This window comes from Spermophilus citellus (assembly GCF_964194105.1).
Source record: "Spermophilus citellus genome assembly, chromosome: 18".
Lineage (NCBI taxonomy): Eukaryota > Metazoa > Chordata > Mammalia > Rodentia > Sciuridae > Spermophilus > Spermophilus citellus.
In genome coordinates, this window is record NC_138200.1 from 11,103,488 (window position 1) to 11,129,640 (window position 26,153).

Here is a 26,153-nt window from a genome sequence, read left to right on the forward strand (position 1 = left end):
GTTTTCAATAGCAGGACTCATTGGGAAAAATAGGATCCAACATGCTGGCCTTAGGGACACTGGCCTTATAGCCCCTGCTCTGCCATGGGCTAGCTGTGTGACTTTGAGCAAGTAGCTTTCCCTCTCTGTGTCTCACTGTGATATTAGCAGTTGAGGACGAAAACAGCTCTTGCTTCACAGGATTGCAGAGTAGGTCAAGTGAGAGTGTGTGGAAGGATTGGACGGCCCCTTCTGTCTCCACACTGCAAGGGCCTCCTTGTCCCTCTTTTAGACAGATGACTCTGGGCCGAGTGCTCACTGGAAATGAGTTCACCAAACCTTGTGAGAGGAAAATTCAACCAGAATCTCCCTCCTGCAGACCCAGGGCAGGCCATGGAGGGTGCAGTCGCTCTGCCCAGGTCTCACAGGAGGAACTGGAGGCACTGAGACATTAAGCCGGGTCTTAATGGCTCCAGAGCCCCGGCCATTAGTCCCAGAGGCTGCGCTTCCAGCTCTACAAAGTCATGCATCTGGGGCGTCCACAGGGACAGTCCTCAGTGCACACTCTGCAGGGCTCTGCTGCCCTGAGGAAGGGGGCCCGTTGAGCAGGCAGAGAGCATCCCATTGCAGCAGGAGGGAATAAAGTTAGACTTCAGAGTCACTCATGGAAGAACCAGCCCCAGAGCCTCAGGGAGAGCAGACAAACTCTGCAGACAGAATAACAGAGTCCTGCAATCCCAGTGGTTCAGGAGGCCGGTTCAGGAGGCTGAGGCAGAAGGATCTCTAATTCAAGGCCAGCCTCAGCCACTCAGCAGGAGCCTAAGCAACTTAGGGAGACCCTGTCTCAAAAAAAAAAAAAAAAACCCACAAAAAACCAGAGGCTCCAAGCCCAGCTGGGGAGGGACCTGCCCGGGCCATGCAGGGATCTGGGCTTGACGTCCACCTTGGGTCCAGCCGCCGAGGCCTGCCCACCCCACCCCAGCGGCGAGGGCAGGCCAGCTTCCTGGATCGCGGCTGCACCTCCGGCTTCCTCCCTGCCCTGGGGCCTTGGCAGCTGCCGGGCCCTGGCACCCAGTGGAATCGGCCCCGTCTGGGGCTCAGCCAAGTCTTAGTCTTCCCCTTTCTCCCTCCCGCTGGGCCGGCACGCACAACGCTGAGTCAGAAGATTTCGACACCCAGCGTGGAGGGCCTGGGACACACAGGACACCCCTGGGCCCCCTCCCCCAGCGGCTGTGATCAGACGGGGAAGATGGAGTAGGGGGTGTGGGACTGGAACCTGCCCTGAGTGGGTGACTGGGAGTCTAGCAGGGTTGGGTGTCAGAAAGGACAGAGGGGTCCCAAGAAGACGGGGAGAGACAGCCAGGCTGTGTGGTGCTAGGGGTCTCAGCATCCTCGGCTCTGAACAGGACACTCTGAAATGGTCTGAGTTCCAAGTTCTTCCACTTATCAGCTGTGTGACCCTGGGCAAGTGACTTGCCCTCTCTGAGCTGCAGTTTCCTCACCTAAAAATGGGGACCAAAGCAGTGCATGCCTCCTGGGGTGATCAGGAAGGTCAAAATGAGCTGACACCTGTCAGCACAGGCTTGTGCTCTGAGGGCCCAGTGGATGGGAGATATTTTTAAATGATCGCCAGGGTGAGTATACAGTACGGGAGTGGCAGTGGCTCAGCTGTCCCTTCAAGAAGGGGCTTGTGGCCAGGCTGCCAGGCGGGAGATCAGCCTCCACCAGGGGCTCCTTCAAGGTCTGCCTTGACTTGCCAGTTGGGGACACAGTGTCCTGCACAGCCTCTGGCCATGACAACAGGGACAGAAGGATCTGGCCATTTCTGCCTAGTCAGGGACACTGCAGAAAGGGGTCCCCAGCCTGACGGTCCCCTGCCCATCACGCCCCCTTTCTTCCTGGGTGCTGCTCCTCGTGCATCTTGGGTCTCCCTGATGCCAGGTGAGAGTCTGCTCCCTGGGGGCCAACCCTGCCACCACGGCCCAGATGTCAGCTCATCTGCCTCAGTGTCTCCTGAGTCACATGAGCAGGCCGTGGCTGCCGAGGCTCCCTGCCCGTGTCTGGCTCACTGCGTCTGGGAGACCTGGCCCGGTGTCACCCACACTGGGTCTGTCCTCGGCTCTGCCAGGTCCCAGCAGCGTGGCCTTGGACATGTGCCCTCTGCGCCCCGTCTGTATGGTGGGGATGGACCTGTCCTTCCCGGGGCGAGCCCTGGGGAGGGCAGATGTGGAAAGCACCCAGGAGCCTGGCACGCACCTGGGACGCCCGGTGGCCTCGTGGTGTCATGGGCTAGAGCGACAGGTGAGCCTGGTTCTGCAGGGCGGCCCCGCCAGGCTCTGGTCTCAGGCTGACAAGTAAAGGGAAGTCCCAGGGCGGGGACCTGTGTGTGTCCTGAAGAAGCTCCCCGCTTCTAGGATTCAGCACGGAGGTGGGCAGGGGGAGGTCCGAGTGCTCATCCCCTCGGCCTTGATTAGAGCCCCCAAGGGAGGAGGAAGCCTCCACCATTAGCCTCAGAGGCCCTAGAGAGGGGCGTGTTCCGGGCGGATCCCCTGCGCTCTTCCTCCTCCATCAGATCATTATTATTGGTACCGAGGATTGAACCCGGGATGCTCCACCACTGAGCCACATCCCCAGGCTCCCTAAGTTGCTTAGGGTCTTGCTAAGTGGCTGAGGCTGGTCTCCAACTTACAATCCTCCTGCCTCAGCCTCCCGAGTTGCTGGGATCACAGGCGTGTGCCCCTGCGCCCGGCAGATTCCTCCTGACTCTTGAGCCTTGAGCGGGGAAAGCAGGCCTCTGCCGTCAGCCTAGCCCTTCTCTGATGGGGGCAAGCCTCCCCCTTGAACTAGGAACCCTGTTTCCAAGCCCACCCGCCCGTGGAGCAGACTCAGGGCCCTTCCAGGAGACAAGGACAGCCCCTTCCCGTGCCTCCTGCTGTGTCCCCTGCAAGTCTGGGCTTCCCTGGTGGAAGGTCACAGTCTCCTTTTTGGCCGTGGGGCCTAAGAATAGACACAAAAGTCCCTCAGGCTTCTGGGAAAGCCAGGGTCACCAGAAGCCCTGCCTCCTTTGAGCCCGGACCACTGCAGACTTAGCGACCTGACCTCCACTGCCATCCCGCCGCCTCCCAGCGCGCTCTTGGAGTATTGGGGAGTCTGTCTGTGTGTCCACTGCCTTGTCCCCATGGAACCAAGTCCCTGCACCACGGTGCCCCCGAGCAGACTTCTTTCCATGTGACCCTGGTCCTGGTGCTTGTGATCCGCGCACACCCGGCAGCCGCCTGAGGCCTGGCTGGGGCCGGCCAGGAGCCGCCTACTGATGGAGCTTCTCTTGCCTTGTTCTGCAGGAGGTGGGGAAGGTTGGCCTTGCTGTCTGTCACCCATCCCTGAACTTGTCACTTCAGCCCTTGTGGTCACACAGAGCCACAGTGACGGGCTGACTTCTGGGAAAGTGGCATCGGCGTGTTACAGGTTTCAGACCCCGAAGCCTCTATCTGTGGGTTCCCACGGCCCCCCACGCCCGCCTGGGGACATGTGGCCCCCCATGGAGCAGAATCTTCTGAGGAGAGAGAGCTGGAGTCTGGACCGTGGGATTAAAAAGAAAGGTCTTGCCTGGTGGTGGCGCCCCCTGGAGTCCCAGCAGCTGGGGAGGCTCAGGCAGGAGGGTCACAGAGTCAAAGCCAGACGCAGGCGCTAAGCAACTCAGAGAGCCCCGTCTCTAAATCAAATGCAAACCAGGGCTGGGGAGGGGGCTCAGGGGTCGAGTGCCCCTGAGTTCAATCCCTGGTACCCCCCCCCCAAAAAAAAGACCCTGGGGCTGGGAGGAGGCTGCGTGCTCACCCAGCACACAGAAGGCGCGGGATTCCTTCCCCAGCACCGCAGCTAAGACGGAGTCTTAAAATCAAATATAATCCAGAGACCTGCAGGGAGTTGAAGTATAATGTTCCATTTCACAGACTCTTGCAGGAAAACCACAGGAGCTCAGAAGCCCGTTCAGGTCTTTTCCAACATGAATGAAGGTTCTCTTTTCTTTCTTTCTTGTACTGAGGACAGACCCTTGCTAGGCGAGCTCTCTACTACTGAGCCACATCCCCAGCTCCTTTTAGAATTTTATTTTATTTATTTTTTGTTTTTTTGTTTTTTTATTTATTTTTACATCTTTATTCGTGTGTGGTGCTGAGGATCGAACCCGGGCCACATGCATACCAGGTGAGCGCGCTACCCTTTGAGCCACATCCCCAGCCCTTAGAATTTTATTTTGAGACCGAGTCCCACCAAGTTGCTGAGGCTGGCCTTGAACTTACGATCCTCCTGCCTCAGCCTCCCTGGAGTTACAGGCGGCCTCAGTTTCCCACTCCTTCAACCCATGCCATGTTCATCGCCTGGTGCCCTTGAGCACGTATTTTTCTGCACTATCCGGGAGAAGGGTTTGGGGATTCTAGGTGCCCAGCAGGAGAAGAGGTGACTAGATCAATCTCCCACACGCTGTGCCAGTTTCATCCCCATCGCCCGTGTCTGCTGTGACTGCTGCCTGTCTCATATCCTTGGCGGCCGGGTCTTCCACATTTCAACTGTGAGTCATCCTGCTGTGTGTGGGGAGGAGGCCACTCAGGGATCCAATTTGCATTTTCTGAATCAGTCAGGAGCAGGAGCACCTTTTCCAAGATCCACAGTCCACTTGAATGAAGGCTGAGGAGGATCTTAAGAATAGAGAATCCTAGAGGGCTGGGGACAGGGCTCAGCTGGTGGAGCGCTTGCCTCGCACAGACAAGGCCCTGGGTTCAGTCCCCAGCACCAAAAAAAAAAAAAAAAAAAAAAAAAAAAAAAAGAGAGAGAGAGAGAGAATTCTAGAACCATAGAATCTCAGGGACAAAGACTTTTGGAATCCTGACTTTTAGGAACAAGGGATTCCAGAATCCAAGCTGGGCCTGGTGGAGTGCACCTATGATCCCAGTGGCTTGGGAGGCTGAGGCAGGAGGTTCACAAGTTCAAAGCCAGCCTCACAATTTGGTGAGGCCCTGAGCAACTTAGCAAGACCCTAAAAATAAAAAACAAAAAGGGCTGGGGATTTGGCTCAGTGGTTAAGCCCCCCCGGGTTCAATTCCTGGTACCAAAAAAAAAAAAAAAAAACCCAAAAAACAAACAAACAAAAAAAACGGGACTCCGGATTCTGAGCCTCAGTCTTCTCACTGGTATGGTGGGGATAATAGAGACTTCCAGCACTCAGTGATGTTACGTGTGTACGTACACCTAGAGGAGCCTGGTGTGTACAAAGCCTCCATGAGTGTGGTTTTCCTGACGGCAAGGACTTAACTATTTGTCCTTCCCTGTGTCTGGCACCTAGAATAGAACAAAGCTCACAGAGTCCGCAATGACTGTATGAGCCTGAGCATCAAGTGATCAAAGAAATGAGCCATCAGAGATTTTTTTTTTTTTTTTGTACTGGGGACTGAACCCAGGGATGCTTTACCCCAGAGCCACATCCCCGGCCCTTTATATATATATATTTTATTTTGACCTGTGGGGTCTGGTGGCTAGGTTTCTTAGGGCCTCGCCAAGTTGTGAAGCTGGACTTGAACTTGGGATCCTCCAGCCTCAGCCTCTAAATCACTGGAATTACAGATGTGTGCCTGGCTCAGTCACAGATCTTAAGGAGCAAAGAAGAATCAGAATTAAGAAAATCAGAATCATTTTATTTTGCCCAAAGTAGTTATATCGTGTCTTTGCTCTGGGAAAATTCAGTGGTATTCTTCCTCGTGTCAAACTCAAGCTAAAATGTGTCATTTCATTCACGACCCTTGTTTCATGGATCCTCTGTTTATTCCAACTCTCAATCATATTAGAGCTTTTCTGATTCTAATAAAGAAAAACTTGAACTTTGAAACGTGAAATTAAGGACAGTCAGACAAGACTCTTGTAAGAGGGCAGGGGTGACTCTTGGGAGCAGCCTGGGCTTGCTTTCTGGGCAAACCTCAGACTCACTGCCTTAGAAACTCTTTTTCTTTGTTGGGGGGCAACAGCCAGGGCCTCTCACATGCCAGGCAAGTGCTCCCCCCCAAGCAGCACCCCCAGCCCCCCGCTCCCCTCTCAATTCTGTGACCGAGGAAGCTTCCTGGTGGAGGCCTGTGGGAACCGAGAAGAGAGAAGAGGCCGCTCCTCAGCCTACCTGGTCTCTGCTCCCAGCCCACCCTTGTTGCGGCCTCCCTGCACCCTCCTGGCCTCTCCCTGGCCTCCCTGGCCTGGGCCTCCCTGCACACAAGGTCCTGAGGAAGCTGCTGCAGCCTGGGGCGTTAGCAGGACCAGGCCCAGCTCCTGCCCACAGACGGGTGCGGCCTCGCTTCTGCCTTATCTCCCACCAGGCCCTCCCCACCCCTGGCCAAGGCCTCTGCCACCTGCCTGCACTCCCTTCACCGTGGCCTGGAGATGGGCCTCCTCTTCTGAGATGCACCTACGGGCACACAGTAGGTGCTCAATAAACGCAGGGGGCCTCCAAGCTTGCAGCCCTTCCTCCAGGGAGCACTCCCTGATCTCTCTTCCCAAGCCAAACCAGGAGCTCCCTCGGGACTCCCTAACCCAGTCCTAGCCATTCTGGGACGTCACTGTCTGGGACAGGCCAGTGTCCCCCGTGTGAGAGCCTGTGAGGGCCACCCTGGGGCTCCTTTCTGTGTGTACCCAGCACTGTCCCAAGCAGCGGACACCTTGGGGCTGGTCTGTGGAACCCCTGAACTGACATTCCCTTGCCATGTGCTGAGTCGTGTGGCCCTGTGTCATCCTTCTGGGACCCGGAGATGGCCTTACTGGCTTTTCCAGGTGATAAAGGAGTGCCCAGGGGTTCAAAGGGACACGGGGAGGGCCCTGACACTCAGTCCAGGTCCTGCCCTCCTGAGAGAGGAGCGTGGGCAGCCACTCAGGGCTGTGCCCAGCTCCGCCCTGGAGCCTCAGAACACCCTGAGGTTTCACTGTCACCGCGTCTTGACGTGCCCTTAGGAGACCCGAGTCCCCATTGCTGCTGAGTTAAAAACCCAGCATCATGGGCTGGGCATGTGGCTCAAGCGGTAGCGCGCTCGCCTTGCATGGGTTCGATCCTCAGCACCACATACCAACAGAGATGTTGTGTCCGCCGAGAACTAAAAAATAAATATTAAAAATTCTCTCCTCTTTCTCTCTCTCTCTCCTCTCTCACTCTCTCTTAAAAAAAAAAAAATAAAAAATAAAAACCCAGCTTCAGGGCTGGGGGGAACTCAGGGTGGAGTCGTGCCTGAGACCCTGGGTTGGATTCCTGAGCCCTAGAAAAACAAATTTAAAAAAAGTCAGCCTCAGTCCAGGTGCCTGGGGCAACCTGCAATCCCAGCGATTTAGGAGGCTGGGAAAGAGGCTGGGTGTGACTTGGCGGTAAAGTGTCCCTGGGCTCAGTTCCTGGTCCCCTCCCGGATCAACTTTAAGAGGTGTAATTTATATGCAATAAAATATCCGTTTCCCCCTGGTACTGGGGATTGGATCCAGGGGCGCTTTACCACGGAGCCCCACGCCCAGCCCTAGTTATTTAGACGCAGGGTCTCGCTAAGTTGCTTAGGGCCTCCCTAAATTGCTGAGGCTGGCCTCAAACTTGTGATTCTCCTGCCTCGGCCTCCTGAGCTGCTGGGATTACAGGTGTGTGCCACCCACACCAGGTTGGGACTTTGGCTTTCGTAGTGGTCTCCTAGCGTCTGTTGGGGACTGGTTCCATAGATACCAAAATCCACAGGTGCTCAAGTCCTTTATGTGAAACAGTGTCATACTTGGGTAGGACCCACGCACATCCTCTGGGACGCGCCAGGTGACGGCCACCTCCTGCAACTTCAGTGCCATGTCTGTAGTTGCTGGACGGTATGGACAGGGAATGGTGATGGGGAGAGGCCTGTGCATGGCAGGAGACACAATTTTTCCTCCAAACATTTTCCTTCTGAGGTTGGTTGAGTCCTGAACACAGCACCCAGATGTGGGCTGACCACGTTCAGGGGAGGTGGGAGCCACGGGAGCCCCGCAGGGGAGGAACGGGCTCCTCTTGCTGCAGGTGGAAAATAGATGGCAAGGATCAGGTCCCGGCAGGAGGCCCGGTGACGTGGCAGTGCATAGCCCCGGCTGCAGGGGACAGTGGCTGGACTAGGGTAGGGACGGGACACAGGGAGAAGTTGCTGGATTGAGAGGACGTTTGGAAGGCAGACCCTTCAAATAAATCAGACAAATAAGATGAAAATAGGAGCGACCATTTGTTGTTTCTCGACCCCAGTGACAGATGGGTGACAGGGCAGCCCGGCCCTGCTGTCCCTGGACTCAAAGTCCCACTCGTGGAGATTCGCCTTTGCTTCCATCCGTGGTAGGGGACTGTGGAGAGGTCCAGGCACCCCCCCAGAGGGGTGTCCCCAGAGGACCTGGTTGGATGAGATCAGGGAGGTCTGATCCTGGGGTGAGTGGCTGTTTGGAGGAGGGGGCAAGAGGACCTCTGAGGAGTCCAGATGGAGGCCGGGGTGTGCAGGGGTCAGGCCCCGCAGCACCCCCCAGGCCTGCAGCTATGGTGCCTCACTGGGGTTTTCTCCAGGGAGCACTAGGGAGCCACAGCAGGCTCTGGGCCCGGGCAGGATTGGGTTTTGGAAAGCCCCCCTGATTGTGGTGGGGGAAGAGTCGCAAGGCCAGGAGTCCCGCTGTGATTATAGGGGGACAGGTGACCTAGGCTAGAGGTGAGTCTGGGAGGGAGAGGGTGGGGTCCATGCCGGCTCTCCAGTGCCACATTCACCCCAAGGGCTTCTGTCGCTGGAGTTCCCAGTCCCAGCCACCTGCCAGGTGTCCCTTTTCACAGCTGGAGGGACCCAGACCGAGGAGAGGAGCCTGCTGGCCCCAGGGCCCACCGCAGGTCGAGGGCCCAGCATCGGGGCGTGTGGCGTCTGACTCTGGAGCCTTTGCGCCTTGGGATGGGGAGACCGAGGCGGCCAAGTCCAGGTTCAAGGCCAACAGCCCGCAACCGGGGAGAGTCCCGCGCGGGCGGAGGCCTCCTCTGGACTTCAGCCCCGCGGGCGGCGCCGGGGCGGGCGGGCAGAATTCCCCTGGTCCTGGCGCCAGGGGCCACGGGGCGGGCGGGGACCGAGAGGGGCGCAGGGGCGGCCGCTGCCGGCGACAGAACGGGGTCTGCTCCGCGGGTCCCCGCCGCCTTCACGGGAAAATGGGTGTAGCCCGTCCAGGGCGTCGGAGGGGCCTGGGGGGTTCGACGGGAGGAACTCGCTTCTGCAACCAGGGGCCCCGCCGCGGAAAGATGGGGCCCTCAGCGAGTCTGACGGGGACAGGGCTTCCCCACCACAGGGAGAGGAGGCGCAAGTGTCCCCCTGGATTCCAGGGGGCACCTGATTGTGGGGCAGATGTCGCTAGTCTGAGGGGGTGACAGCTGCCGTCTGAGGGGGTGACAGCTGCCGTCTGATGGAGTGACAGTCTGACGGGGTGAAGGGGTCCCAGCAATTGGGAGCGGACAGGATGCAGACTCGGGCGGGGCGAGGAGCCCCTAAACCGACGGGGAGGCCCAGCACGCACCGGCCTGATGGGGGGGGGCACCGGCTGCAGCGAGGCGAGGCCCAGGCCCGGGCTCAGCTGGCCCTTCGCCACGCGCGGGGGTCAGAGCATCCCGGGCCGCCTGACCAGGGGCGAGGGCCAGAGATGGCAGGTGTGCAGCCCTGGGCAGGGCCAGCTCGGCCCTGGGCACGACCTTCCCTCGGCGGGGAGGACCGGCCTAGTGGTGCGTTGGCGCCCCCTAGCGGCCGCCACGGGCCAGGCCGCCTCTCCAGGGCGGGGTGCGGGCAGCGGAGTCCCGGGAGTGGGTCCTAATCCCAGGGCACCCCGCTCTGAGATTCTGTGGCTTTGCTAGGTTCACCCTCCACGTGGCAGCAAGTGGGGAGGGTCTTTCTGAAGTTCAAGTTCACCCCTGTCTTTTCGTCGTTCACCATTCTACCCTGACTATGGACAAAGTCCACCCTCTGGCCACCCTCAGGCTGGCCTCCCCTGAACCACCCTGTGCTTCAGCTGAACCTTGACTTCCTAAAGGTATCAGAACATACCCCGGGGCCTTTGCACATACGGCTCCCTCCTTTGGTAATATTGGCACCTCTCAATGCCTGGTCATCCTCTAGGTCTCAGATGAGGTGTCCCCTCCTCCAGGAAGCCCTCCCTGACCCCTGGGGGCTCTCCTATCCTGGGCTCCCTCATCTCAGCCCTGACCACTGCTGTGCTGTGACTCTGGGGACAGGTCTGTCTCTCCACTGGACCTGGTGGGGCAGGGCCGGGCTTCTCACCCTTTGCCTTCCCCTCTGAGCTTACAACAAGACACAGGTTCAAGTCCCCCCAGCTTCCAGAGTGCCCTGGGGAGCGAAGGCCTCCTTGGGAGCCTGCTTTCTCATGGGAACCGCGGAAACCGTTCCAGGCTCTCGTTGGCACCGAGGAGATGAGACCCGATGTCCTCAGTGGACCACAGGCCTGCTGACTGTGGGCAGCCACTTCCCCTTTTGGGGCCGGTCTGGCTGGATCAACGGGTGGCAGGGACATTCTAGGAGGCCCGCTCGGGGCTTCCCGAGGTGGGAGGGTCAGGACGGGCAGAGGGAAGAGGTGTCTCCTGGGTTAGGGGAAAACCAGGCTTCCCATCATCAAACAGGACGGAGGGAAGCAGACGAGGCCCGCCCCCCAGGGCCCCGCGAGATGGGCGAAAACCACAGTCCGCAGCTTGTCACCAACTTCCCTCCCGGAGCCCATGTGCCCCGGGACAAGGCAGGACGGGCTGCTCCCTGACCTCTGAACAGACTTTGTTCCCCCTCCGGTCCTGCCTACGGTCTCCCCAGCTTGTCCCGGAGCTGCTCAGGGCCAGAGCTTGGAGATCCGATTCCTCTCTTAGCACGTCTGCTCCCCGGCGGGTGGCCAGAGGGATCCTTGAACGGGAGCCCAGGGCCCTCCTGGCTTCACTTCCCTCCACCCCTGTCCAAGGCCCATTCCCTGGCCTTGAACCTCCCTTCCTGCCTCTGGGCCTTTGCACCTGCTTTGCCCTCAGTCTGGAAACTTCCTTCCACCTTCCCACCCTGTGGTCCTACAGCCCTAACCTTGTGCTTATGCTGAAAAGCCTCTTCCTCTCCCCTAAGGCATCCAAGATGGGACCCTGCAGCCAGGAATGTGACCTGAAATGGCAAAAGAGACTGCAGAGGTGGTGAAGTTCAGGATGGCCAGAGAGGGTCACCCTGCCTTCTCCACGCCCCATCACGGGGTCCTCTAGGAAGGCAGCAGAGGGAGGCTTCACAGCGGGAGAGAAGGTGGTGGGTGAGAGGACCGCAGAGAGGCCCTAGAAGCTGGGTGGGGAGGGTGGGGGCCGTGGAGCCCACCTGCCATCCCAGCAGCTGGGGAGGCCGAGGCAGGAGTATCGCCTCGAGTTCCAAGCCAGCCTCAGCCACTTAGTGGGCCCTAAGCAACTCAGCGAGACCCTGTCTCAAAAATGAAAATCTTGTAAAAAGGGCTGGGATGGGGCCCAGTGGTTAAGCGCCCCTGGGTTCAATCCCTGGAACCAAAATAAAGAAGAACAGAACTAGTCACTGCCTCAGTGTCCCCAGGACACTTGGTGGTGACCTGTTCACAGAAACTCCCCCATCTGCGCGCCCCGGGCTCCCGGGGCGGGGACCAGCTGCCGTGCTCCTGCTCCTCACCCAGAACCTGCTGGGCATCATGCGGGACAGTGGCCCAGTTCATTCATTCGTTTGCTTATCAAGTATTTATTGAGCACCGGTTGTTTGCCTGGCCCTGTTCCCGGGGCCTGGACACAGGCAGGCACCTTGTCCTTTTGTTGCTCTTTGAATGTTTGGGTTCCTCCCCGCCTGCCCCCGCCTCCAGGGACTGCACTTGGGGGTGGCTAGGAGGAGGGGACTGAGGTTGGTGGGGTCATGAGGGTGGGGCCCTGGTGGATGGGATTAGTGCCCTCCCTGTCTGTCTGTCCGTCTGTCCGTCTCCCTGCACACATTCGAGCAGCCAGAGAAGAGGCGTCCAGGACTCTGGGGAAAGACTTCACTTGTTAGGATGCCAGGCTCTGGTACTCGGTTCTGGCCGCCCAAGTGGACGGGGAGCCCCGCCAGCTTTCACCGTCTCTCTCCATCCTTTCCTTTTCGTGGAACCAGGATTGAGCCCAGGGGCCCTCAGCCTCTGAGCCACACCCGCAGCCTTTTTATATTTTATTTACAGACAGGGTCCCGCTGAGTTGCTGAGGCCCTCACTGAGTTGCTGAGGCTGGCCTCCAACTTGCCATCCTCCTGCCTCAGCCTCCTGAGCCTCGGGCACTGCAGGGCCGTGCCACCCTGAGCTTGTCGCCAACTTCCCTCCCGGAGCCCAGGTGCCCCGGGGACAAGGCAGGACGGGCTGCTCCCTGACCTCTGAACAGATCGCGGTCCCTGTGTGTGGTTGTGTGGAGGGAACCCACACGTGCTTGCTGAGCTCATGCTGTTTCTGAGCCATGCCCCGGCCTCTGTCAGCCCGGCCTCTGACCGCCCACTGCTCCCCTCACACTGCCGGTGGGGGCTTTAATAGGTCCCCAACCTCTTCGATGGCCCTCTGTCAAAAAGTGGACATGAATTCTCCTGGGGCACGCAGAGCATGGCAGAAGTGACCGCGTGTGACTTGGAGACCGAGTCCCGCGGGGAGCTGTGGCGCCCTCCTTTCTCACTGGGCCACTTGCTCTGCCGGTCACCTGTCACATGGACACCTGGGTGGCTCTGTGGAGAGGTCCATGTGGCGAGGACCTGGGCGTCCCTGCAGAGCCGTGTGAGCCAGCCAAGAAGGGGCCCCCGGAGGCCGCAGCCCAGCTGCCACCTGTGACCTCAGGGCAGCTGCGGAGCCGCAGCCCCCGGCCCAGCCACCCCCAGACCCTCAGGAAGTGCTGAGGTTTGGGGTGACGTGTGACACACCAGTGGGTAACTAACAGAGTCACTTGATGTAGGTTCTGTTCCCGGGAAGGGCAGGCCTCATCCTGACGACCACCGGAGTTTATTGAGCACCTACTGCGCGCCGGGAGCACTGAGGGACACACGAGAGGGAAGAGAAGAGACTAAACTCCTGTTTTGTGGGGCTCACGGGCCGGTGAGGAAGAGGGACAATGAACAAGAAAGAAATACGGATGTCACCTTGAGGGGTGTGTGAAACAAATGCCGTGAAGAACAAAGCCAGACATCTCTGGGGGTTCGGTGGCCCCTCCGGGGTGACATTGGAGCAGAGGCCTGAACAGAGTGATGCAGGAATCTGGGGGAAGAGCCTTCCAGGCAGAGGGGCGGCCAGTGCAAAGGCCCTGAGGCAGGAGTTGGTTTATTCAAACAAGAGCCAGGAGGCCCGTGTGGGCGCAGTGGTGCGGATGGGAGGGAGGAGGACGGGACAGGGTGGCAGGCCTTTAGCATCTGAACTGGAGGTGATCAGGAAACGAGATCTCACCTCTGGAGCCTCAGCTTCCTCTTCTGAGGAATGGGAACACGGGCACCTGGTTCTGAAGCTGTTGTGGGGACTCAGGGTGCTTCTGCCTGCAGTTAGCAGCACAGGTCAAGCCCTTTGGAGACCCTGCTGCTGGGCAGCTTTTGCGGGAAGGGATGCCCTCTCTGTGCTCAACACCTTTTACTGGAATGGGCTGAAGCTGCGCAGACGCCCCCTTGGTTCCCTGGTGCCAGGTCCCTCTTCCTCTTCCTCCTCCTTCATCACTCCCCACCTCTCCTCTCCCCCTCCCCTTGCTCAGCCCTGAATCAACTTTCCATTGGGGGAGCGAACAGGGCAGGCTTCCTTCCTCTCCTGGGCGGGGCTCCAGAAGGGACCGGCCATTGTGTGTGCTGGCCTCAAGGTCCTTCCTGTTCCCTTCCCACCAGGCACTTGAGGACAGGCCGGCAGGGACGCAGGGGATGACCGTGGTGGGGCTGAGAGGCCCAGGCCATTGGGCTGGCCTCTGGCCTTGTGGCTTCCCGGGGAGATGGAGCTGCCCGGCCTCCCCCGGCCAGGAGGGCCCTGGCACCAGATCCTGGTGGGTGGCCGCCGTCAGTCCCCGCCTGGCTCCTGCCTGAGGGAGCCAAACCCTGGCTGGTCCCAGGTCCCTTCTCTCCTTTGAACCTCATTTTTCTTCTTTCCCCCTGACTCAGTCCTTACATTAAGCTCCTTTCAACTCCCAGGAGCCGAAAATCACCAGAGACCCGAGCGGTGGCCCAGCCTGCGATCCCAGCCACTTGGGAGGCTGAGGCAGGAGGATCACAAGTTCAAAGCCAGCCTCAGCGATTTAGAGAGCCCCTGTCTCAAAAAATACAAAGGGCTGGGAGGTGGCTCAGTGGTCACACGCCCCTGGGTTCAAAAAAAAAAAAAAAAAAAAAGAACAAAACCAGTTGCTCCGGTCGGCCTCGGACCTGGCATCCTCTGCCTCAGCCTCCCGTGGCTGGGTGGACACAGCAGGTCTTCTGGGGAAGACGTCGAGAGCCAGCAGAGCTTCTGCTGCCATCCCCTCTCCTGAACCTGTGGGGGCTCCCAGCGACACCAGAAGCCGGGACGTGTCACTTCTTATCACTTGCCAGTTCCGCTGTCCCATGGCAAAGGGCCCAACTCCCACAGCTTAGGGCCTCACTAAGTGGCTGAGTCTGGCCTCGAACTCGCGATCCTCCTGCCTTAGCCTTCCGAGTCGCTGGGGTTATGGGTGTGCGCCCCTGCGCCCAGTTATTTTGTGGTGCTTGCTGCTCTTTCCTGGACTGTAAGGAAGGGTTGGATTGCGTGGGAGGATTCAGTAGAAGGAGCCCAGAGATAACCGAGGGATGGGAGACTGGGTCCTGGGGACATCTGAGCCTCTGCCCCTGAGGATATGGAATCTGCTTGACCTAGAAACAGAAGCAGCGCCCCCCCCCCCGCCCCTCCTGCTGGCCTTCTTCTGCAGGGATCACACACAACCCCCTGGGAGCGCCCGGTTCCTGCTGAAGCTTTGGCTCCCGCCCTTGGGGTGTAAGCGAGAAAGGTCATTTTGTCCATCTGGGGAGGCAGGAGTTCTAAGGCCGGCAGGACAGAGCTTGCCAACGGCCCACCTGGGGCTCACCTGGGGCTCACCTGGGGCTCACCTGGGGCTCGTCGGCTCTGCCATCCTTAAAACCAGAACCCTGAGGTTCCTGGGGGCAGCAACAGGACTGTCCTTCCCAGGCTCCCTTGCAGTAGGGGCATCGTGTGACTAAGAGCTGACCAATGAGACATAGGTCACGGATGGTCCGTGGGACTTTGGAGAAAGTGCCTTAGAAGGGCGTCTCCCATAAACTAGCTTGAGGCTGATTTTACCCTTTGTGCCCTTCTTTCTATTTCTTGCCTGGAACACAGTGAGACCTCTGCAGCTCCTGCAGCCATTTTGGACCATGAGGTGATTGAGTGAATAGAAGCCTCAAGCTAAGGAAGATGGAGCAGGTAGAACTTTGTCTCTGGGGACTCAACTCCAGCTCTGAATAATCTGTTTCTGGACATTTTTTTATGCACGAGAAAAATGACATTTTATTTAGAGACAGGGTCTCACTAAGTTATGCAGGGCCTCTCTAAGTTGCTGAGCCTGGCTTGTGATCCTCCTGCCTCAGCTTCCCGAGCTGTTGGGATGCTTTTATCTTTTTTTTTTAAAACTCTTCCCTCTTTTCTTGGTTTATTTTCTTTGGTTTATTTATTTTATGAATTTTTATTTATGAACTTTTCCACTTTCTTCAGTGGAAAACTTGTTTTGTTCATTTCCAACCCCCCCCCCCCCAGTACCCTTGGTGCCTTAAAGCAGTTAAGCCATGATTTTCCGTCCAAGGGTGGCCTTAGTCAGATGCCCGGATTTTGATATGCAGTGTTTTTACTTGTTGACGTCTTACATCTTAATTGCCTCTGTAATCCAAGTATCATACTTTGGAATTTTTTTTCATGTGGATAGAATTTTGGTGGGGGAGGGAGAAGTCTATAGCTTCTGAATTGAAATCTACATTTGGTTCTTTTCTAGTGTAAATAACACAGTCACCTGCCACGTGAACTTGGCCTTTGAAGAAAGGGCTCTGAGGCTTTCAAAAACAGGTTGGAGACTGGGCATGGTGGGGTATGCCTGTGATCCCAGTGACTCAGGAGGCTGAGGCAGGAGGATCACAAGTTTGAGGCCAGCCTCAGCAAAACAGTGAGGGCCTAAGCAACTCAGCGAGATTCTGTCTAAAAATAAAAAGCAGAAAGGGCTTCGATGGAGTTCAGTGGTAAGAAACCCCTGGGTTCAATCCAGTCCGCGGCACCCCAAAATAAATAAATAAATAAGTAAAAAGTAAACCAGCCTGTCCCTGGCCTGCGGGCTTTACCGATGGACAAACAGAGGCTTGAGAGACCCGATGGCGGACGCAGGGCCACAGGGCGGATTCTCTAGCCCTTATCTGGAAGGTCTTCACCTCCCACTGTCCCAGCTCAAGCGCCATCCCCAGAACAACCCCTCCCTCTCTGCCCCGCGCCTTCCTGTGCTCCGCGGTCACTGCTTCTGACCCAGAGCTCCTCCAGCGGGGCCTCCGGGCGGGGCCAGGCACGTGGCTCAGACCCTGCTTCGAGAGGTTGGCGCCGCCGCACTCCTCTGGCCCCGCCCCCGGGCTCCAACCACGCCCCCGGGCGCCCGGCCCCGCCCCCGCTGCAGTCCCCTCTCATTGGAGGGCCACGTGAGGGCACCCAGGACAATGGCTCACACAAAGGAGCCTCTTCCAGGACACGGGCGGGGACCAGAAGGTGCCAGAACCCTTGAGAAACATGGTCATCCCCTGAGCACAAGCAGCCTGCTCCGGGGCTGGGTGATGGCGAGGTGATGGCGAGGTGCAGGCGAGGTGCAGCGCGGGGCTCTGCTGTGCCCCTTGTCACCTGACCCAGGTGCTCCAGGGAGGGGCAGTCCTCGGCCCCCTCCCTGAGAGCAGGACCCTCCTACATGACCTGGCAGCTGTGGGAAGGGCCTGAGGCTCGCCATCCAGTGCGGACCTGAGCCCATGATGTGGCCCTCGTGTGCACGCATGCGCCCGGACAGGGGGTGGCCTCAGGTGGAAGAGGCAGCGCGCGCCCGGGTGTGGGCTGGGCAGGTGGAAGGAGAGGCGGACACGCATGTGCATGACTCAGGACGTTTATGGCCCCTGTGGCCCTGGGACGGCAGGCAAAGGGTCAGGGTCCTGCGGGTCTAACTGTGGGTGGGAGCAGGAGCAGGACCACAGGAGCGTCTTTGCCAGCAGCAAGCGGTCCTCCCCTGGGGGCCGAGTTGGGGAGATGGTGTGGAGGTCCCTTCCCCTGCGAGGTCTCTGTGGCCACGCTGCTACTCCAGGGCTGTGAGGGAGGACGGCAAGGGGCAGAGGAGGCCATCAGCCAGGTGAGGGACTGCAGCCCCTGTGCCCACCCCTCCCATTGCTCTGCCCATCCCGGCCTCCCAGCCTTCCCAGCCTCCCCAGCCTCCCGGCGCTCAGCCTCTGCCAGTGTCAGGTTCAGGAAGGTGGCGTTGGTCCTCGTGCAAGGGAGGAAGGTGGACTGTGAGGAGAGAGACAGGGTGAAAGGAGATGCCCGGGCTGGGGGGGGGGCTGTCCTGGATCTGCAGTCCCTGCTGACTCAGGACCAGGGCTCGGGAAGCGAATGGGCAAAGGTGGAGAGGAGTATCTGGCCCTGGAGGGGCCCTGATCCTGGAAGCCCCCATTATGAGGGCGGCAAAACCATCGCTGGCTCTGGCACGGGACTCCTGAGACCCAGCCTGATGGGGAGGCAAGACTCTGTACTCAGGAAATGACCTCATTCCCACTGATTGCTCCTTGTCTAATGCACCTGCCTGAGTGACATAAGTCTCTCAGATCTCTGGAAATGTCCAGCTTGATGGGAAAGTTGGTCCCTGATCTGGGAGCTCCCAGTCTGATGGAGGAGACTTGGTCCCTGATCTGGGAGCTCCCAGTCTGATGGAGGAGACATGGTCCCTGATCTGGGAGCTCCCAGTCTGATGGAGGAGACTTGGTCCCTGATCTGGGAGCTCCCAGGCTGATGGAGGAGACTTGGTCCCTGATCTGGGAGCTCCCAGTCTGATGGAGGAGACTTGGTCCCTGATCTGGGAGCTCCCAGTCTGATGGAGGAGACTTGGTCCCTGATCTGGGAGCTCCCAGTCTGATGGAGGAGACATGGTCCCTGATCTGGGAGCTCCCAGGCTGATGGAGGAGACTTGGTCCCTGATCTGGGAGCTCCCAGTCTGATGGAGGAGACATGGTCCCTGATCTGGGAGCTCTCAGGCTGATGGAGGAGACATGGTCCCTGATCTGGGAGCTCCCAGTCTGATGGAGGAGACATGGTCCCTGATCTGGGAGCTCCCAGGCTGATGGAGGAGACATGGTCCCTGATCTGGGAGCTCCCAGGCTGATGGAGGAGACAAATCCCTGCCCTAGAAGCCTCTGTTCTAATAGAGATCATCCTTAGGTCAGTTTGAGAAATTATCTTCACTGTGTGGTGGTAGGAATCTTGTCCTGGCCCTCGTTTCAAAAGAAAGGAAGAGAAGTGACCCGACCGTCCAGGACCTCAGGGTCTGCTGAGAGGCTGGCTGGCCCCCAGTATCTAGCTCGGGTCTGACCAGGAGTTGAAGGCCCAGCATGAGCCCATTGCCCTGATCTGGTGACCAGGCCATCTGTCCTCTGCCTTAGGTTCCACTCACAGGATAAAGAAGCCCCGCCCTCTGACCGTGCTCCTTTTTTAAAGAAAACCTTCAATCTGTTGTCCCTCTTCCATGAGTGAGAGGTCCGGGAAGCCCTTTAGACTGAACCCCGTGTGATGGCAGAGGCCTCTCTGGTCCCGGCCTGGGCCATCAGGTGGATGGGAGAGGAGAGAGAGCCCCACCTGGGGACTTCCCCTGGTCAGATGGAGGAGTCCTGGTCCTTGGGAGGGTTTCCCAGCCTTGGGGGGAGGCCAAGGCGGTTCTGGCCCCGCGTGCGCCCCCCGCCCCTGCACTCACGGGCCACCTGCAGCTCCACTTCCAACGTGTCCGTCTTGCCCTGCAGTGTGACGGTCTTGAGCATGTAGCGGCCGGCGTCCGTCAGGTTCAGCTTCTGCACCAGCAGCGAGCAGTTGGAGAAGCCCACCTCGCGGCCGCTGTGCGCCGGCCCCGCGATCCAGTTCCCCGAGGGCAGCTGGCTGAGCAGCCGGTTGGGCTCGGAGGCGGGCCCGCGGTACCAGGCGTACACCAGCAGGTCCTTGGGGTAGCCTTGCACCGTCAGGGTCACGTCCTGGCCCTCCGTCGGCGTGGCGGGCACAGGCACAATCATCATGGTGACTGCCGCCGCTGGGGAGAGAGGGGCCGACTCAGCAGGAAGGCGCGGGGGGGGGGGGGGGGTCCCTGCCCGCTAGCTCATCTGTGCCACCCTGGCTGGCTGGGTCCCCGAGTGGGTGCTGGGGGAAAGGGGATGAGGTGGTCGGTGTGGTGGTGGAAGCAGCTCCTCTGTCCCGAGGGAACAGTGTGTGTCCCCTATCAGAATAGGAATTGCCAGCCTCAGGGCACGTGACAACCTGGAAGGCCCTGGGGACCGGCCCATGTCTCCTCCATCAGATTACTGGAAATTTCCAAAATCCAGGGGCCATGTCTCCCCTATGAGACTGGAAATTTTGGAATAGGGGGGCGTGTCTCCCCATCAGATAGTTAGGAGTTGTGACCCCCACACGGCAGCTCTTCTGTCAGATCAAGAGACTTCAGAGCGGGGGCTCCAGCCCCCCCCCATCAGACTGAAGGATTCTGGGGGAAGAGCCTGGACCTCCTTAATCAGGTCCCGGCCGGGACCCTGTCTCCTCCATCAGATTGAGAAATGACAGATTGTTGGGGTGGGTCTTTCTAATGAGGTTGGGAACCCCTGAAGTTGGGGGGCATGCTTTTCCCCCTCAGATTAGAAGTTCCTAGAAAGCGGGGACCTGTACTCCCCCATCAGATTGGAAGTACCCCAAAGGTAGGAAACGTGCCTCCCCCATCAGACTGAGTTAAAAACAAACCAAAAACAAAAGCCAGTGTCACATGTCCTCAAGACCATGTCCCCCCACCAAAGTGGAAATTCTCCCAGACGGGGTCCCCTGCCTCTGACCGGATGCTCACTGAGAGTGGATGTCACATCCTCCCTGGCTACCGGGCAGCCCAGGGAGGACGAGGCCCGGCCTCCTCACTTTGGCAGCTCCTTAAATAAGTGTGTGTGTGTGTGTGTGGGGGGGGACATGCTTTCCTATTCTAGAACCATCTCCCCAAGGGTCCACGTCTGCGCTGTCTGGCCAGCATCTCCCATAAGTAGGGAACAGCGGGGTCTCTTCCTCTGTCTCTCTCCTGGCCTCCGCCGCAGGGTCTTTGACAGTTTGGGAGACCCTTGTGGGGTGCTGGATTCGGCGTACCTGCGCACCCCAGGCCCCCCCATGTTGGCCTGCATAGGCAGGGCTGGGGTGGGCCTCAGGCCATCTGGTCCTCTCCCTGGTCTCCTGCCAAGACCAGCTGCCAACGCCCCAGGCCGGGCAGGGCGTGAGGTCCACTTACCTCTGGGGCCGCCTCTCCTGCTCAGGGTAAAAGAGTAGCCACCTTGTTAGTGGGAGGGAGGAGAAAGATGAAGGCAAGGACTGTCCCCACTGTCCCAGGGGGATGATGGCCACTTAGGAAGGAACTGAGATGGAATTAATGAGGCCCCATTGTTTAAAGCCACTGTTCCCTGGGGGTAAACAGAGGTCCCCTGGGCAACCGGATGGCTCTGGAAACACCAGGTGCCTGCACAAGCCAGCCCCCAGGTCATCTCAGGGCAGAGGCCAGAAGACAGCGTCTCTGTTGTGATTTTCCACTTGCCAACCGCCTGGCCGTGACTTTCCCGCTGTGGGTGCCACCATCCGGGCCAGATGAGCATGTCATCTAGTTGGCAGCAAAGACGTCCAGCTGTCTGGGTGGCTGAAGCCCTGAGCAACTGGTGACCAGCTTTGGAGCAGGGGCACCCAATGAAGGGACCTCTGTATGGCCCCCCACTCTGCCACCCCACAGTGTGGGGACACGTGGCCCATTTCCCACTCTCATCCCTCAAGGAGGAAGGTCTGATTTGTCATTTATTTTCAGGTGACAGGCACCTGGATGACAAAGGGGGGCCGTGAGTGGGCAGGGAGTCCACCTTCCAATGACGAGGGTCTGCCCCTCCAGGCCAGCCGGCCCCCGAGGCGGGCAGGTGGTGGCCAGGCTGGGGACAACTCACCAGAGAGCCTGACCACCACGGAGGCAGAGCCGGACAGCAGGGTCTTGGGGTTCTTGGCAATGCACGTGTACGTGCCCTCCTGGGCCGACGTCATGCCGCTGATGTCAAGGTGGTCTGGACCCTCCTGCAGGGCCCGCCCGTTGAAGGCCCACACGTACTCGGGCTCTGGACAGGACCGGGCCACACAGCGCAGGGTGAGCGAGGTGTTGAAATCCAGCCTGATGGTGCAGCCCGTGCGGGTGGTGGAGTCCTGGAGGATGGCCACACGCTCGGGGCCAACTGTGGGCAGGAGGGAGACGGGGCAGTAGAGGGGCACAAAGGCGGGCAGCCAGGGGTCCTCTCCACCACGCTGGGTCCCTGGGGCTACCTGGGCCTAGTGGTGGGAAGAAAAGAGCTCGGGCCTTTTCGATCCCACCTTGATCTCTAACTTGCTCTAGGAGCTTGGGAATCACGTCCCCTCCCGGGGGAATCTAGTTTTTTCCTTTGTGAATCAGGGTTGGAGCCAGCGACACTTCAGGGCAGGATGAAATCAGTGGTTTGTTAAATAAAGAAAAAGTCTAAGTGGTTGTTTTTCCTGCCATTCTAAGCATCTAGAATTCTAAGGCTTCGAGAGTCGATGCTTCTAGGTACTAAGATTCTAGAAAACTAGGTCACTGAGGTTCTAGATGCTAAGATTTTAGAACCAGATTCTACGAGTCTAAGCATCTCTGCTGCTGGGTTTCTAGATTCTCAGAGTCTAGAGCCCAGGGCTTCTGAAATCGAGAGCTCTCTGGTCGGAGGCTTCTAGGATTCTAGGCTTGATTTTTCTAGACCACAGTCTTGTGCATCTCAGTGATTTCCCAGGGCTCCACGCTGCACATCTGCTGTCCTTGGGAATGACTGCTAGCTTTGGTCATGTGCCCCTCCCACCCCCTTCCCCCATAACTACCTCCCTGCTTCTTTTCCCAGCCACATGAGTATTTTTTTCTCTTCAGGATTTCTTCAAACTAAAGGATGACTCAATGTCAAAGGTGTTCTGTGGGTTTTTTTTTTCTTTTCTTTTCTTGGTACTGGGGATTGAACCAGGGGCACTTAACCACTGAGTCACATCCCCAGCCCTTTTTAATTTTTGAGACAGGGCCCCCATTAGTTGCCAAGGCTGGCCTCGAACTTGGGATCCTCCTGCCTCAGCCTCCCAAGTCGCTGGCATTACAGGCGGGCACCACCATGTTGTTCTCTGGGTGAGGGTCAAGTGCATTTTAAGAGGGACCCTGGTTCCTGACCCCAGCTGCCCGCTGACTTGCTGTGTGCCCCGGGGCTCCCTCTCCTGGCCTTGGTTTCCCGTTGTGCCCACGAGGGTCGGGTCTCTGGGCGCCAGGGCACTCACAGTACACTGTCAGGTTGAGGGGCTCACTGCGGCTGGCGCTGACGGGGTTCCACACCTCACACTGGTAGGCCCCCGCCTCCTCCCTGCGGACGCCAGGCCGGGTCAGCACCCGGCCATCAGGGGACAGGCCTAGGCGGACAGCGACGGGCAGGGTGTCCCCGTTGAAGAACCAGCGGGCCTCCGCGGCGCTGGGGCTGCTGCAGGCCAGGCGCAGGGTGTCCCTGTGCTCCACCAGCGCAGTGTTGTTGGCGGTGACCACGGGCGGGGCCAGGATCTCTGTGGGGGCGAGAGACGGGGAGGGGCGGGCACCACCTGCTCCCAGGGCCCCAGACAGAGGCGTGGCCGTGCCCCTGGGTCCCCACCAGAGGGGAGAAGGGTGGGTTTAGGAGGCAGGTGCCATCCTGGAGGCCCTCCTGGGGGAGGACAGCAGCTCAGTTATTTAAGGCTTTTTTTTTTTTCTCTAATAAAATTTTTTTCTAGAAGATTCTTTTTCCCCCAAAGGCGCGGGGAGGGGCGCGCTGGGCTCTCACCATAGACCTGCACGTGTCCGTAGCCCACCTCGGTCTGCAGCTGCCGGTTCAGGGTCTGCAGGATGTAGGTCCCCGAGTGCCGGGGCAGGACGCCCCAGATGGCCAGGCTGCCGTCGGGGCGCACGGCCTCCCGCCCCGTATGGGACGGCCCCGGGGTCTCGTCGCCTGTGCTCACGATGTAGCTGGCCACCAGGTAGCTCAGGCTGAGCGTGGGCCCCGCGTACCAGCTGTGGGCCAGCACGTCCCCCGAAAGCCCGCGGACCACCAGAGTGACGTTGTCCCCCTCGGCCGGCTGGGCGGGCTCGGGGCTGATGGAGATCTCGGCTCCTGCGCTCAGGATCCCCACTGAGGAGGAGAACAGAGGGTGGGACCGGCTCCACCCAGTCCCCCGTTTGGCAGAGGAGCCGGCTGCAAGGGGGGGGGGCAGGGAGGGACCATCCCTGGCCTGAGGTCACACCAAGCCCGGATTGGAGCCTGCAGCCCTCTGACTTCCAGCACCTGGGCCTCCTGACCTTCCTTGGAGGCCATCTGCATGGACTCAGCCTCCACCCTCACATAGGAATAGAGGACTGGCCACCTCGCATACAGTAGGTGCTCCATAAATGATAGGCCCAGGTAGCTATCTCAGGGTACGTTGTGAGATTGAATTGGACCATGCCAAGGATCTAGCCTAAGTAAACAGCCGGTGCATAGCTAGGGCTTGGCCGAGCTGAGCTGGACCCAGAGATCCGGAAGACCCCAGGGGACCCCCCTCCAGCCCCGCTGTTTTATGACTCCAAGGGTTAGATGTGGGGGTCCTGATGTGCAGCCGGGGCTCGTCCTCTGCCCCTCCCGCAGGTTAATCTACTCCACCCTGGTCCTTCTCAAGGACCAGGAGCCCCAAACCCCAAGAGCTGCTCAGGGATGCTTGGGTTTCATGTGCGGTGGCCTGAGGTGGGTGGCTGTGGCATCTCATGAAGGAGATGCAGGCCTGGCCTGGTTCCAGACCTTGCCAGGTTGAAAGAACGAGGCTGGGGGCTGAGGAGCCCCGGGTCTGGCACACAGCTCTGCCACTTTGTGCTGTGTGTCCTTGGCTGGTGACTTTACCTCTCTGAGCCTCAGTCTTCTCTGTGAAGTGGGGTCATGAGTGGGCCTCCCTCACAGAGGGCTTATTAACAGTGGGAAAGCACTCAGGACAGGTATCCAGTAAGTGCTCATCCATGCTGCCTATAGGGACCTTCTAGTGAGTCTGTCACTTAGACCCATTTCACCCGTGGGTGACTGAGGCTGAGATGCTGGCCCAAAGCTACCTCTTCAGGGCAGAGCTACTGGCCGGAGCCGGACTGTCTTCCACAGCTCATGTGGATGAAAGATGATGGTGGCCCCTTGTCCTGGGCCATGCTCTGGTCACAGGAACCTCAGAGCCCACCCGGGGACCTCCCTGGGAGGCTGTTCCTGGCCTGTCCCCCACTGGTGCCTCTGGAGGGGACAGACTGCCCGTGTGAGGCAGAGCTGCCCTCCCCTGGCATTCTGGCCTCCGGTCACACCTCGCCTCTCCCAGGCTGGGGTCCCCTCCCCTCCCGAGGCCGGGGTCTGGGGTCCGGGGTCTGGGGGTCCTGGGGCTGCCATTCTCACTCACCGCTGAGGAGGAGCCAGCTGCACCGGGTCAGCGCCATCTCGCACCCCAGGCTGGGCCTTGGACACGGTGGCCTTGGGGTCCCAGTGCTCCGGGCCCTTCCCGGTTGGGGCTGGGCTCCGTCTGCCGCCGGCCGGGGAGGGCTGGTGACTTGAAGCCGGGGAAGATCACCTGAATTTGGAGGGATCGAGTCTCCAAGGATCTGGGGCCCCGTTTGGGGACCAGGGTGGGTGTGGCGGGCACCGGCCAAGGGCCATGACCTGGCCAGGCCTCCTGGGGCCGCTGCCTCACCCTCTTCGTGCCAAAGGCCCCGGTTTGGTTCTGGGAGAAGAACCAGGTCACCGGGGAGGAGGGAGGAGGGACAGGGGAGACCTGAGGCAGCTCTTCCTGACCCCGGCCGCGGCCTGCGGGTGGGTCTGGGGTGGCCACTGGTGAATGGGGACGGCCACTTCTCCAACCCCAGGTCAACATGGTCCTGCGAGGCGGGCACCGTTAGGATGCAGGTGGGAAGACGGAGGCCGGGGCTCAGAGCTGTCCAGGCCCCAGCAGGGAGAGGGGGTCGGAGGCCTGCTGGGTGGCCACGGTCACACGGGCTCCCTGGGCCTTTCTTCTCCCGGGCCTCCCACAAAGGGCTGGGAAACCCACATTCTTTCTCCTGGGCCCTCCGTCCCCATCTGCCCAGTGGGCCTCTGTGGAGGCTCGGGCCTCCGCAGAGTCTTGGTCTGTCTCTGCCCTTACCTGAAGTGGGCTGGGGATGGCTTCTTGCTGAGTCCCCACTTTCTGAAAAACAGACATGGCATGGAGCCCACTTCAGGGTCGAGAGCTGTCATGGAGTGTCCCAAGGCAGAACTTCCACCGGGGCTTGGCACAACGGGGCCCCAGGCAGAGGACAGATCAGTGGGACTGTTGTTAAAGGTACAGGATCCAGCAAGGCCGGATGGTGCACGCCTGTCATCCCAGTGACTCGGGAGGCTGAGGCAGGAGGATTGCAAGTTGGAGGCCAGCTTCAGCAACTTAGTGAGGCCCTAAGCAATGTAGCCAGACCCTGTCTCAAAATAAAACATAAAAAGGACTGGGGATGTGTCCTGGGTTAACTCCTCAGTACCAAGAAAGAAAGAAAGACTCTTAACATTTTTTTTCTTTTGAGACAGGATCTCTTTATGTTGCCTAGTCTGGCCTCCATCTCCTGAGCTCAAGCAATCCTCCCACCTCAGCCTCTGAAGTGCTTGGGACTACAGGTATGTGCCACCACAACCCACCTGTGTCGTTTGATGTGAGGGATTTGAGCATTGTGGATTCTGGTGACTGAAGGGCGCAGAGACCCAGACCTCCTAGGCGGTTGGCTCAAGGTGTGACAGTGTGACGTGCTCACAGCGGTGCCTGCCACAGAGTAAGTGCCCCGTAAATCACTGACCCACCGACTTCCCAGCTATTTA

The 26,153-nt window shown here is 59.2% G+C and overlaps 1 protein-coding gene across 1 annotated transcript; it reads right to left on the reverse strand.

Annotated features, from left to right (window-relative positions):
* Window positions 1-17,097: 17,097 nt before the first annotated feature.
* Window positions 17,098-24,772, reverse strand: CEACAM16 (CEA cell adhesion molecule 16, tectorial membrane component). Its single transcript, XM_081273493.1, has 6 exons — window positions 24,721-24,772; window positions 23,103-23,447; window positions 22,573-22,848; window positions 21,207-21,485; window positions 18,962-19,288; window positions 17,098-17,310 (listed from the first exon to the last, which is right to left on the reverse strand). The coding sequence occupies exons 1-6, from the start codon at window positions 24,755-24,757 to the stop codon at window positions 17,300-17,302; spliced, it is 1,275 nt and encodes a 424-aa protein (XP_081129619.1). The 5' UTR covers window positions 24,758-24,772; the 3' UTR covers window positions 17,098-17,299.
* Between the last annotated feature and the right edge of the window lie 1,381 nt (window positions 24,773-26,153).

Excerpts from the sequence above, each read along its gene's own strand:
- CEACAM16 (XM_081273493.1), bottom strand. The coding sequence starts at position 24,757 with ATGGCGCTGACCCGGTGCAGCTGGCTCCTCCTCAGCG. Across the intron at positions 21,486-22,572 it reads CCTCAACCTGACAGTGTACT|TTGGCCCCGAGCGTGTGGCC; the intron begins GTGAGTGCCCTG and ends TCCTGCCCACAG. Across the intron at positions 19,289-21,206 it reads CGTGGTGGTCAGGCTCTCTG|CGGCGGCAGTCACCATGATG; the intron begins GTGAGTTGTCCC and ends CTCTCTCCCCAG.